Source organism: Mycteria americana, chromosome 12 (genome assembly GCF_035582795.1).
Source record: "Mycteria americana isolate JAX WOST 10 ecotype Jacksonville Zoo and Gardens chromosome 12, USCA_MyAme_1.0, whole genome shotgun sequence".
Lineage (NCBI taxonomy): Eukaryota > Metazoa > Chordata > Aves > Ciconiiformes > Ciconiidae > Mycteria > Mycteria americana.
Window position 1 is genome coordinate 4,355,274 of NC_134376.1, and position 13,025 is coordinate 4,368,298.

Consider the following 13,025-nt stretch of genomic DNA (forward strand, 5'->3'; position numbering starts at 1 on the left):
GCCGCACGTCGCGCCTTCAGGATAAACATTTCCCGGGCGCGGGCTCTGCCCACACACGCGATTTCCCTCGAGCGGGAGAGACACGGCTCCTGGAGGGGGTTTGCATTGGGTGAGAGCGGAGCTCCGCGGGAAAACCCGCCTTGGGCGTAACGGGGTTTGGGAACGAGATCTTGATGGGAGCTGGGCGTAGTGGGAGGTGCAGGATTAGTCCTGCCGTGGGCAAGCGGGGGCTGAACGGAGTTCAGATCCATCACCTTCTGCCTCTAACCCTAAGGCGTAGGCAGCAATCGCTCCATGAGAGGGCTCTTAAAATAATTCATGCCTGTAATACCCCAGGCATGCTGCTGAGCGCTGCCCTGGTGCTACCTGCGGCATGGGAGCCCCTCGGTGCTGCAGCCCTTGGCTCATCTTGGCGATAAAATCTGCTTGAAGACATTTGCCCTTTCGGTCCCGCTTTTCCCTTTCTTCCCACGGTGCTTTTTAGCAGCCGGGTGATCCCCCTGGGCTGGGACAGGGTTGCTGCCTTCCCCCCGAGCCTCTATGGCACGTGCCGGATGGGAACCCCCCATTCCCCATGGGAACCCGAGTCCATGCAGCGGCCCCGGCAATGGCACAGCCGGGGTGCAGGGCAGGCAGGAGCGCGGCCGGCCGATTTCGGCTCTGCCATGGTCTGCCCGCAGCCCCATCGCTGGTGTTTGTCCCCGGGATGGTTTGGGGCTGGGACTGGAGCCCAGCACGCATCCAGATTTGGGAGCATGCGGGAGGGACCAGGGCCATGTGATGGAGGAGAGCGCACGGGGCGGGTGCAGAGACACCCCAAGGTCACCCATCCGAAAACACCCTCTGGCCCACGCGGCCGAGGGATGGGGCTTTTCGGGAGGGAGGTGCCCACCGCAGCCCAGGTGGGGAAGGGGACTTGCCTGGGGACTTGCACATCCCACCGGCACCCCGGGCACCGCCAGGCCAGGCGATATTTCAATTCAAAGCTCCCAGCCATGAGTCCCACCCCGGGGGGGGCTCATCTTCACCCCCCAAACACCCCACTGACCCTGTAGCCAGCTGTCTTCCTCCACCCAGCACCAGACATCTCCATCACCGGTGCTCCAGCCCCACCGGCTCCGGGAGCCTCCCGGGACACCCCCGGTCACCGGGGCAGGACGTGGGGAGAGGGAACAGGGCATCGCTGCCGCAGAGCCTTAATTCCTGGGGCCACGGGGCTGCCGGGAGCAGATCTCTGACGTCCTGTGGGACAAATCCTGCGGGGTGCAGGGTTCGGGGCATCAGCAGGCTGGGAAACCTCCCCTCCCCCTCACTAAATCCCTTCCCTGGCGCAGGACAGTAGGTTACGGGACTCGACCAGAGGTTGGATTTAAGGAGATTACAACTTCTCCCCCAGGATAATCTAGAAATTCAATTAAAACTCTCTGTCCCTCGCCCGGGCTGCAGCAGGGCCACAGGGCACCCTGCGCCCCACAGCCATGGCTGGGGAGCACTGGGGAGACCCCCCCGGGCGCACGCCAGGTAAGGGCTGACCCCTCCTCCCGGGGTCCGGCCAGAGCCCCCCCTGCCTGGGGTCGGGAGCTGGGGCTCTGCCCCTTCCCGGGGCGATTTGCCGGGGTATTAACACCCGTCCTCTGAGCCGGGGCTGCGGGGGGGCTGCGGGGAAGGGGCTGCGGGTACCCCAGAGCTTTGGGTAAGGGTGTCACGGGGCAGGGCAGTCTGGCTGCACCCCCTGGGGTTTTGGGGCATCCTTTGGTAGCCCACGGTGCGGATTAACCCTGCCAAGGCCTTCAACCCCCCTTGCCCTCATCCTCACCCCCGGCCACGTCCTGCTGTCCAGCCATACGGATGCAAGCGGACAGACAAATAGCCAGGGTTTCCCAGGCGAGTGAGACGGGATTTCGGGACCTGGCGGGGCGGCAGGGCTGGCTGCGGGCTGGGGGTCCTGTGGGTGCTGCGGCGTTTCCCAACCCCTCTCCATGCTGCAGCCAGGCAGGGGGACATCACCCGGGAGCGGCGGGGGGGCGGCGGGGGTGGACGTACAGCCCTGGGGTCCCACCACCCCGGCGTGTGGGTGCTGGAGCATGGCTGGGTACCAGGGCTGCCGGGGCTGGAACAGGCGGGGAGGCGACCAGACCGGGATGCTCGGTCCCCCCATCGTGCCATGGAGTTGGGGACCTGCAGTGCTGCTCAGTGCAGGCTCCTAAGGGATCTCTCCCAGGATCTCCTCTGATCCAGGACACATTTAGCAGGACTTTTAGGGTGCTTAAGCACAAGCCACCTGGCCCCAGCGGTGCCGAGCACTGCACGTGGCCCCTTTTCTCCTCCCGTGCCTGCGGTGGCATCCGCACGTGGCTCAGGGGGACGGGGATGAGCCAGCACCTCTCCAGGCACCCCGTCGCCTCTGGTCTCCCTGCCAAGGGCCCTCCTTGCCCCCCGTGCCTCAGTTTCCCTCCTGTGTGCGCTGTCAAGGCTCGCAGACAGGGATGTCTCGGCTGCTTGCTGGCACTAGGGGGGTGTGGGGGGGTCCAGTGGAGGGGTGCATGCCCGCAGCTGTTTTCTACCCATCTCCCTGCCAAAACAGAGCAGTATTTTCTCATTAGGAATGCACTGTGGTGGGAGCCTCTTGCCTGTCCTCCCTGGCAGCGGAGGGGAAGCAGGGGGTCATTTATCCTCCAGATTCGTCAGGGCCTGGCCCGTCCCGTGTTGACCCTTAATTTATTGGAAGTGTCCAAAGATGGGGTGTTGGAGGCGGGAGTTATTCAGGCAGCAGTGCTGACCCAGCACGGTGGGAACGCGCTTGGCCGGGGGCCGGCCGCAAGCTCCCTGCTTTGTATCTCAGCTGGAGGACCCCCCGGCTCTGCTACCCCCCCATTTGTTGGGTGCTCAGTGCCAGGTCGCTCCGTTGGGACAGCCCAGGAGCGGTTTGGGCACCCTGGGCTGTGCCGGCATGGCCGCAGCCCCGCGCCGGGAGCAGAGCTCCCTCCTCTCCGCTGACATTGCCGTCCCGCTGCCGGGGCATGAAGGGCATCACTGCAGGAGATAGCAGCGTTATCTCCCGGCGCAGGGCAGGCAGCGGCACCGAGCGTGACCTCCTCGCGCTGTCCCCTCTCGGACGGTCACCTCTCCTGCCAGGGGACCCGCGTGCCCCGGCTTGGCTCCTCCAAGTCCCCGCTGGGTCAATCCCACCCAAATGCAACCCGGTTCCCCACACGCCTCTGTAAACTGGGAGAAAATCCATGCTGGGAGGATGCAGGAAGGGGCTGGCAGCCCAGTCGCTGCCTCCCTGGCCCCCAAACACATCCCCTCCAGAGGTACAGGGAAAGGTGTGATGATAAATCACATCGACATATTCAGCCGCCTCTAACTAATGACCTTCTCGGCACTTGACATATTTTCCCGGCGTGCTGACTGTTCAGAATATTGTTGTAACGTCGAACTCCCTTTTAGAAAAAAAAAAAATAAAAAAAAAAAATTAGCCGTGCAGTTGGCAAATTGCTGGAGACACTTGGATTCTCTGCGGGAAACCGCTCCGCGGTGGGAGTTTGGTTGCTGCAGTTTAGTGGCAGGAGTCATTGCCTCTAATGTCAGCTCATTAGCTGGGGTAGTCCAAGGCGTCGCTGCGTTCAGAGCCCGCCGGGAGCTGTGGGACGTTCCTTCCCGCTATTAATATTATGGGCCTGTTTTGTTTCCTACGTGTTAACGCTATTAGTGCTGCATAAGACGCGTGGCACAAGCGGCAGGGGATGGTCCCGGTCCTGCCCGACACCCAGCATGGGTTTGTCTGCAGCGCGGCTGGGGCTGGCAATGGGATTAAGGGGCTCTGGGGTTTAGGGGAAGTTTTGAGTTTGTTCCCAGGGGGTAAAATTGTCATGGTCAGGGGTGTGAAACTGCTGGGAAGGGGGTGGCAGGGGGATGTAACCTCCCGTAACTCCTCTGCCAGCACCCCGGAGCAGCTCTGGTTGTGGGGAGATGCCAGGGTGACGCTGGAGAACGGCGCTCACGACCCAAGGAACTGCAGGGTGACCATGGGGCCGCGGTCCCCAGCTGGTGCCGGCGGCGGAGCCTGTCCAGCCCTGGGTTTCCACGCGTTCACACGAGCCCTCTCCCAGCCTGAGCCTCCCGCAGCGACAGCGTGGGGCTCCAGCCTTCAAATTAAAACCAAACCAGAAATTCAGCTTTCAGCAAACTCGAGAAAGCGTATTTCCAAACAAAACTGTGCTAAATAAAGTACGAGCCGCAGGCGGCCGCCTGCTCCGACAGATCCACTTTGCTCGCCTTTATTTAGCTGCCGTCTCCCCATGCTGCTGCTGCCGGCCCGGGGCCGGGGGGGGTTTGTCTTTGTCCCCCCAGGAGCTTCGGTGCTTCGGGGAGGACTCGGTCCCGCGGCCCCCGTGAATGCGGGGTCCCACGCGGGACGTGGGCTGTGTCACGAGAGCTGTCCCCTCCCTGAAGCAGCGTCAGCCCCTCGGGTCTCTCCTGGCATCCCCCCACAGCAGAGGGTTCCCTGATGGCTGGGGTGCTCGGACAGGGTGAAACCCTGCGTGGCATGGGAGGAGGGGGAGGAAAGGGAAAGGGGGGAGGGAGGGAGGAAGGAGAGAGAGACAAATAAGGGAGAGAGAAAGAGAGGAAGAAAGAAAGAGAGGAAGAGAGAAAGAAAGAAAAAGAAAGAAAGAAAGAAAGAAAGAAAAAGGCAAAAGAAAAAAGAAATAAAGCAAGAGAAAAAGAAAGAAAGAAATAGAAATTAAGAAAGAGAGGAAGAGAGAAAGAAAGCAAGCAAAAGAAAGAAAGAAAGAGAGAAAGAAAGAAAAAGAAAGAAAGAAAGAAAGAAAGAAAGAAAGAAAGAAAAAAGCAAAAGCAAAAAGAAATAAAGCAAGACAAAAAGACAGAAAGAAATAGAAATTAAGAAAGAGAGGAAGAGAAGAAAGAAAGAAAAAGAAGAGGAAAGAAGAAGAAAGGAAGGAAGGAAGAAAGAGAGAGAAGAAGAAAGAAAGAGATGAAAAAGTGAAAGAAAAAAGAAAAAGAAAGGAAGAAAAGAAGGAAGGAAGGAACAATGGAAGGAAGGAAGAAAGGAAGGAAAGAAAAAAGGAAAGATAAAGGGCAGGAAGGAAGGAAGAGAGAAAGGCAGGAAGGGCAGGAAGAGGAAGGAAGAAACAGAGAAAGCAAGAAAGGAGGGAAGGAAGGAGGGAAGGGGGAAAGGGGGGAGGCAGAGGGGGGGGTGGTGAGCGGGGAGCCCACGGGTCCCCGGCAGCGTCGCCCCGGGTGAGGGCAGCGCTGCTGCCTCCGCAGCCACCCGGGCACGTCTCCCCTCCCAGCACAGTTAATCCAGACCCCAGCTAATCCTCTCACAGGTCACTGGGAGCTCATTGCATTTTGTTCACTTCTCAGATGCATCTAGAATTAATTAAAAAAAAAAAAAAAACCAAACCAACAAACCAACAGTAAATTCATCCCGTGGCAAAAGCATTCGGCCTATTCCCCTGGGGGCACTGGCGGGGTGAGCTGGAGGGGTGATGGAGAAGCGGCCTTTTTTGTCTCCGAATGCTCAGCTCTCATTGAAAAAAGAGGAGAGAAAGCCTTAATGACTGTAGCCGGTGCGGTCAGGAGGAAGACTCGGGACGGGCGGCCAGGCTGGAGTTCGGCAGCGTGAGCCTGCAGCCAGCCTGCCGTGCCAGCTCTGCAAGGCCACTTTGGTCCCATTTGACTTCCAGTGACGATGAGGTTGTAAATATTAACTGTTCGTGTCTGTTTTACTCTTCCTCGTGGCTGTAAGGAGGGAGAGGATCTCATGCCGACTGCCCCGGCCGGGTACGAGCGATCGCTTGGTCTACCGACACACCAACAAATAACTGTGGTGCTTGAAAAATCTGCTTGTGGGGTAAAAAATGGTCGTGCCCGGATTGCAGCAGGTGGAAATACGTTATTTGGCGTGTAAGATGGTGCCACGCGTGGGTCTGTTTCCAGCACCTGGGAGGTTTGGGCAGGTTGTTAGCGGTCCTGCTTGTGCTGCTGGGATTCTGGGGGGATCCCCAAGCCCCAAGGTGGATTTGGGGCAAATTTCTGTAAAAGGCAATCCAGCATAGCGTTGCTAGCTGGGCTGATGCAGCTCCCGGCAGGCTGTGCCTGGCCACTGTGTAATGGAAAGGGTGTGCTTGTCCCAGCGCGTCCCTGGGCGCTCGAGCTGATTGCAGGAATCGACCGCATCGACGGGGCCAGCGGATCCGACGCAGCACGTACAGCCCGGCGGGTTGGCCTGCGCCTCTAGGCATGAGCCGGGCGCCTCTGCGCTGGGGGGACGGGGTGTCGCGGGGGGGTCTGCACCTGCTCCCCCGCCACATCGCTGCCCCATGCAGGTCTCATTGCCAGCAAGGTGGTTTCATCCCCAGTGACACATCCCGTGTTGCTGAAGAATAGGACGAGCTGCGGCAGGGGGTGGTTTGGGGAGCGCTCCTGCAGCGCTGTGTCTTTGGGGTGCTTGGGATGTGCCGCGTGGCTTCTCCACAATCCCATCCACTGCCCGATGCAGCCCCGTGTGCCGTCGCAGAGGCACCGGGGAACGCACCCGACTTGGGCCACCTTGCCTGTGTCCACGCTGCTCCCACCTCTCTCCCAGGCAAAGCTGAGCGTAGGTCCCCGACCCTGCAGCTCAGCCCTCCAGAAGGGACCAAAACAGCTCCCCGTTCCCCAGCGGCAGTTGTCTCTTCATCAGACTTGGCCAGCAAAACCCGTCTGTGACCGTAGATGGCTCCGTGTCCCAATGGATGTGTTGGGAAAGTTGCTGTTCGGGACATCTGCCCCAAGTGAGTGCCTTCCCTGGGCCTTCTCCAACCGGCTGCATGTTGGCCACGTCCTCTCCCATCCCCGGGCAGGGGCATGGAGGTTAAATCCACATCTCCCTGTGGTTTCTCTCGACCCCAGAAGAGCTGGTGCTCGGGAGGTTGGGCGACCGCTGCTGCGATGTGCTGGGCAGCGGTCCATCTGGCACGGGCAATGTGAACTGATGGAGCTGCTTTCAGGCGTACCTTTATTAATATCCCTGTGCTAAGGAGAGCAGCTTGGCCTCTCTGCTTTCCTCTCCGGCAGCCTGACCCTGCTCCGACAGCAGAGCTCATGAGAAAAGCGAAAGGGAGAGACTCCAGTGCTACCCAAGGTTTTTCATCCGCTGGTGGTGTTGGGGTTCCCAGAAATGCCGCATCTCCCCAGCAAGGTTTGCTCACTCGCTTTAGAGTATGAAAGAACAAACTCTAAGACCTTCTTCCTTCCTCCTGTGTGTTTTTTTGGGAACAGCCTAGCCATAGGAGGGAACATTAGGGCAGTGTGGGGGGGTCCTCATTCAACATGCAGCCACCCACCCCATCAGACCCATGGGCAAACACCCCCTCAGGTCCCTTTGCCGTGAGAGCTAACGGCTGTGTCTTTGCTTTCTCATTGCAGAGCCTCTCACGGGATCTGCGTGGTGACGTGGCAGCCAAGACGTGGAAGCTTGGGACTCCTCTTCCACCGCAACAGTATTTGGGGGGTGGGTAGGGGTGGGCCAGGGGGACGCCAGGAGTCACAAGACCCTTCACCTTCACTGTGGGCTTGGCTCAGGGATGACTGCAGGCAGAGTCAACCCTTACAGCATCGTGTCCTCCGAGGAAGACGGGCTGAGGTTGACCACCATGCCAGGTATCAACGGCTTTGGCAATGGGAAAATCCACACCAGGAGGAAATGCAGGAACAGGTTTGTAAAGAAGAACGGTCAGTGCAACGTGGAGTTCACCAACATGGATGACAAGCCGCAGAGGTACATTGCAGACATGTTCACCACGTGCGTTGACATCCGCTGGAGGTATATGCTCTTGCTCTTTTCCCTGGCATTTCTGGTGTCCTGGTTACTGTTTGGGCTGATTTTCTGGCTAATTGCACTCATTCATGGAGACCTAGAAAACCCAGGTGGAGACGATACCTTCAAGCCTTGCGTTCTGCAGGTCAATGGCTTTGTGGCTGCTTTTCTGTTCTCCATCGAGACCCAAACGACTATTGGTTACGGCTTCCGCTGCGTGACGGAGGAGTGCCCGCTCGCGGTCTTCATGGTGGTGGTTCAGTCCATCGTGGGGTGTATAATTGACTCTTTCATGATTGGTGCAATAATGGCAAAGATGGCCAGGCCCAAAAAACGGGCCCAGACATTACTTTTCAGCCATAATGCAGTAGTGGCAATGCGAGATGGAAAACTCTGCCTGATGTGGAGAGTTGGGAACCTCCGGAAAAGCCACATAGTAGAAGCCCATGTACGAGCTCAGCTAATTAAGCCCAGGATCACAGAAGAAGGGGAGTACATACCACTTGACCAAATAGACATCGATGTGGGGTTTGATAAAGGCTTGGACCGTATCTTCTTGGTGTCCCCCATCACCATTCTCCATGAGATCAACGAAGACAGCCCCTTGTTCGGGATCAGCCGCCAGGACTTGGAGACAGACGACTTTGAGATCGTGGTCATCCTGGAAGGCATGGTAGAAGCCACCGCTATGACGACGCAGGCTCGGAGCTCCTACCTGGCCAGTGAGATCCTCTGGGGCCACCGCTTCGAGCCTGTCTTGTTCGAGGAGAAAAACCAGTACAAAGTAGACTATTCCCACTTCCACAAAACCTACGAGGTCCCTTCCACCCCCCGTTGCAGCGCCAAGGACTTGGTGGAGAACAAATTCCTGCTGCCCAGCACCAACTCCTTCTGCTACGAGAATGAGCTGGCCTTCATGAGCCGCGATGAGGAAGAGGAAGACGATGATAGCCGGGGTTTGGAGGACCTGAGCCCGGACAACAGGCACGAGTTCGATAGGCTTCAAGCCACAATAGCATTGGATCAACGGTCATACAGGAGGGAGTCGGAAATATGACTCTTGGTCCTTCCATTGACTTTTCCGAGGGTATTTTTTTTCCTCCTCTAATCTCTTCCCCTACAACCCGCTCAAATTATGCAGAACAATGCAAGTGCCATAGGAATGCTTGAGAAATTAGTATCGTTCATAGTTTTCAGTTTCATCGCAATAACCACTGAGCGGTCTGCAGGAGGGGATGGCGCGTCTCCTGCGCCCGGTGCCCGCAGCGGGGCCGACGGCTCTGGGGGGATGGACGGACAGACGGACAGACGGATGGAGAGAGGAGGGTCTGTGGGGCGTGGGCAGGTGCTCGCCCCGCACAGCCCCGCGGGGCTTTGCTCTCCCCGCGGGGAAAACGCCAGCGTTTTCTTGGAGCCGAGCACTGCGAGATCCAAAAAGAGGAAATATCAGGAAACAAATCTTTCTCTCTCTCTTTCTTTTTTTTCCTTTTATTTTTTAACTGAGCAGCGACAACAAAAAAAATTGCTCCTTCCGGCAGGCGGTCTGATTCAGTTGCACAAGAACAACACTTGAAATAACATGCAACATTAACGTACTTCTTTTTAATTTGGGGAAAAAGGGGGGGAGGGAGGCGAAAGGGTTTTTAATTTTTTCACCGTACCGTTTGGGAGACTGTTTACCAAAATAATAATAATAATAATAATAACAATAATAATAATAATAATATTAAATCTGAAAGAAGTGATTCAGTATTTTTTAAAAATGAACAAGGGAATGAATAAGCCACCGGGGTCCTTTGAGGAGGTGACTTGCTGGGCAGATGCAAGAGCTAGAAGTCAAGACTGCATCCAATTTTGGGGTGGGTTTTTTTTTTCCACTGGCACGGCTTGGTAGGCAGAAAACAGATGCAAGTGGCTGGAGGTCCGTGGCAGCGAAAGCGAGTAGCGTAATTACTGGCAAAGTAGCTAATAAGGAAAAGGCAGACTGTGATAGAAACAAGCACTGTAAACACAGTAATTAGCCAATTTCTGGAAATACTGATCTTCAGGGTGGAAAGTGGGTCTGGGGCATCAGCTGCTGAAGACTTGGGTCTCCCCCAATATCTCCAACAGGGAATTCCTAAGTTTCACTGTAACTAGGATGAAATAGCGAAAAGCACAAAAAGGAGAGTGGAAAGCTCTCAAATTGGGGTATTTTCCCATTTTTCCAACCAATTCGGTATTTTCTCCCTTGAAAAATCATTTCGAACGTGGAAATTAATGTGAAAGTCATCTTGCTGAGTTGCACTTCTTCTAGCACAGGAGCCGTCTCCATACCAGGCTGGGATTTATGAATTCCCCGTTCACCGGAGAGTCCTGCTTCAGAGGCAGATGCTTTTCCGAAAACAACAGATGCCAGTCGAGGAAACCACCCCGTCTTGCGCTTCAACCCGTCCCCGCATCCCAGCCTCAAGGTGGATCGTGCCTTAGAGATGCAAACTCCTCCCGCGCCCCAGCCCTCCGCTCGCATCCTCCCCTTGGGGCGACATCCCCTTTGCTCTGCCCCTGTGGCAGCGCCCGCATCCCCCCCTCTGCTGCATTTTAGGCTGGCCTTGATGGCACGCTGGTTTAGCTTTTTCCACGGCACAAGGCAAACCACCCCGTGCACGGGAAGCCTTTGCTCCTGCCCTGCTCCCTGCCTTTGCACAGAGGGAAGGAGGTTGCACGGGAAGACGCAGGTTGCGGGTCCCTTCATCCCCCCCCTGCTGCTCATTGGTGCTCTGGGAGCCAAAATCTGGCTCCCTGCTCCCCGTGGCCGTAGGAAAGGCTTCGGTACCCACCGGCATCCCGCACCCGACCCTGGGTGCGGAGCCTCGGCAGCACCTGGCCTCGGGAAGAAGGAGTCGCGAGCGGGGTCCCCAGCAGCGTTTCGGCTGTGATGGGCTCCCGGTGCTTTTCTCCCCCCTGCCCACATCAGGGAAGCCACGTCCCAGGGTTACAACTTGCCGTGGCATGTCCAAACGTCGGTGGCAGATTTGTTCTCTGTCCTCATCCCTATCTCCTTCTTGCAAAGGGCTCTGGGGAGCGGCTGCCCCCGCTGCCCTGTGCCCCCGAGCATCGCATCTCACCGGCCGGCCGCGGGACGGGGACCGCGTCCTCGTCCCCACAGAGTTTTCTCCCCACCCTGTTCCCACTAGTGTCCATCACCACGACCCCGTGCTGCCCACCAAGGGGCTGCTCTATTTTTGGCTTCCCCTAAAAACCAGCCACTGGGAGAAAACATCCCCGGGGGCAGTGCCGGGAGGCAGCCGGCTGTTTTGGCACCAAGTGCCCCAAACGGGCTGTCCCCAAAAGTGGGGACGCGTAGGGATGTGCCATTGAGCTCCGGCCATGACATTTGTGTTTCTAAGGCAGTGAACGCGGATGCCATCCCATCACCGGTCCCTTTGCTCCCGGGGGGATGGTTTTCCCCCCCGCTTTTTGCCCCATAGCATCTGGGGGGTGGGAAGGAGGGGGGGGGGGGGGGGGCGAGAGATTTTGTGTGCGCACTACTTATTTATTTTTTTAAAAAAATGCTTTTAAGTGGTTTTAGTTTCTTTTGAATAAATAATAACTATAAAAAAAGGTGCACATCTTGCTGCTGTAGGGTTCTCAGAGGGTTAATTTCTTTATAAATATATATATATCACAGTAAATATTTGTATAAAACGAAAGAGAAATAGAGACGTCTTTAAGTAAATTATTGCTTTTAAAGAAACTTCTATGATTGTACAGTGTTACCTGGGAGAATAGAATAATATATACAGATGTATTTTTAAACTGCTGCGTAGGAGGACGTGAACTGGGCTGGGGAGCACCCGCGGCCGGCACGGCGAGGGGGGTTCGGACCCTCCCCAGCCCCCGTTCACGCACCCCTTCCCCGAACCCCGCTAGCGAGGATCTAGCTCTGGCGAGTCGTCGTATATATACTGTATAGTCCTCGTCCTGGCCATGGACCACGCTGGTACATAGTGTATAAATATTATTTTTGCCTACCTGTGAGCGCTCTGAGCTACTGGTCTTTTTTTTCCTGCCATCAGGGAGCATTGGGAAGGCTGCCCAGCGGTAGTTTTAATCACAAGAATTATCAAAGAAAGGGGGGAAAAAAAAGAAAAAACAGGTGAAAAAAGCCGAAAAGTGGTGTTTGTTTGGCGCTTGGGTTCCCCGGAGGGGCTGGAAATGCACAGGGATGCTCTTGGGGTGCGGGTTTTGGTGTTGGTCATGGCAGGTATGGAGCGGGATCCTGGCGGGAAGGGGCTCGGAGCTGAGCGAGGGGACACGTCCCCCCCAAAACAGCCACTGGCGAGCCCAGGTCGCTCCACGGAGCATCCATGGAGTTAACTCCGGCGTTACACTTGATCCTTGGAGGATGGCGGGAGTCCGAGAAAGGAGAGAGCCGCTAATCCTCTTGGCCAGCATCCCATAGGGATTGCCCTCGGCCAGGGCTCAGGGCAGCCTCCGGCAGCAGCAGCCGCCCTGGCCGGGGACCGGGGACCAGGGACCGGACCCGCTGCGGCTCCCACTTGGCTTCGCCCCAAAAAGATGCACCGGTGAGAGCAGGAAGCGGCCACATCCCTACGCCCCAAACCCACCGGCTGGAAAGAGCATCCTCTGCCCCCGAAAGGCGTGACATGTCCCCGCGCGGCTGGGCGGCGGGTCCCCGGGGCCGGGAGCCATCGGGACGAGCCTTAGCTTCTCATAACCGAATTTAGTGCACTTAGTCTCCTAGGGCTGGGACAATCACGTAGTGCTTAACCTTTCGCAATTCGGTGCCTGCTTGACCTTCAAACCTTTTGTAGGAGATGAATTCAGAGCCACCTTTTCTATCTTTAATAAGGCAGAACAAATACGTTTATTTTTAAACCCTCCTGCTCTTTCTTTTCCTCTCGTGCTGACAACCAAAAGAGTCCCCTGTGTTCCCCCCCCCCCCCCATTTCTTGCATGCCGAAACGAGTGTGTGGCAGCCGGGTCCGGCGCTCCGGCCGGATCCTGCTCTCCCACCCCCCCAATTCAGGGATGCTGCACAGGGGGGTCGGTGCAGGGCAGGACCCGGCCGCGTTATGGGCAGGGAGGGGCCGTGGGATGGTGCCCGCCCCGATGCCACCCGTCACCTCGCTGAGCCCCGGTGCCCGCCAGCCGTGCGCATCTGTCCCGCTGCCCGCTCCCGGGGGCACCATCTTTC

General features: G+C 57.1%; 1 protein-coding gene across 3 annotated transcripts in view; it reads left to right on the forward strand.

The window, feature by feature from the left end:
* The window catches only part of KCNJ12 (potassium inwardly rectifying channel subfamily J member 12), a 33,170-nt gene extending 21,873 nt beyond the window's left edge, over positions 1–11,297 (forward strand). The window contains exons 2-3 of one of the 3 annotated variants that reach the window (XM_075514656.1): positions 7,435–8,912; positions 10,122–11,297. In XM_075514656.1, coding sequence (XP_075370771.1) covers positions 7,593–8,882 — 1,290 coding nt within the window. In that variant the 5' untranslated portion in view covers positions 7,435–7,592 and the 3' untranslated portion in view covers positions 8,883–8,912; positions 10,122–11,297. Of the gene's footprint in view, positions 1–7,434 lie in introns of all 3 variants that reach the window. The other 2 variants (XM_075514657.1, XM_075514655.1) reach the window with 2 other exon arrangements.
* Positions 11,298–13,025: the final 1,728 nt, after the last annotated feature.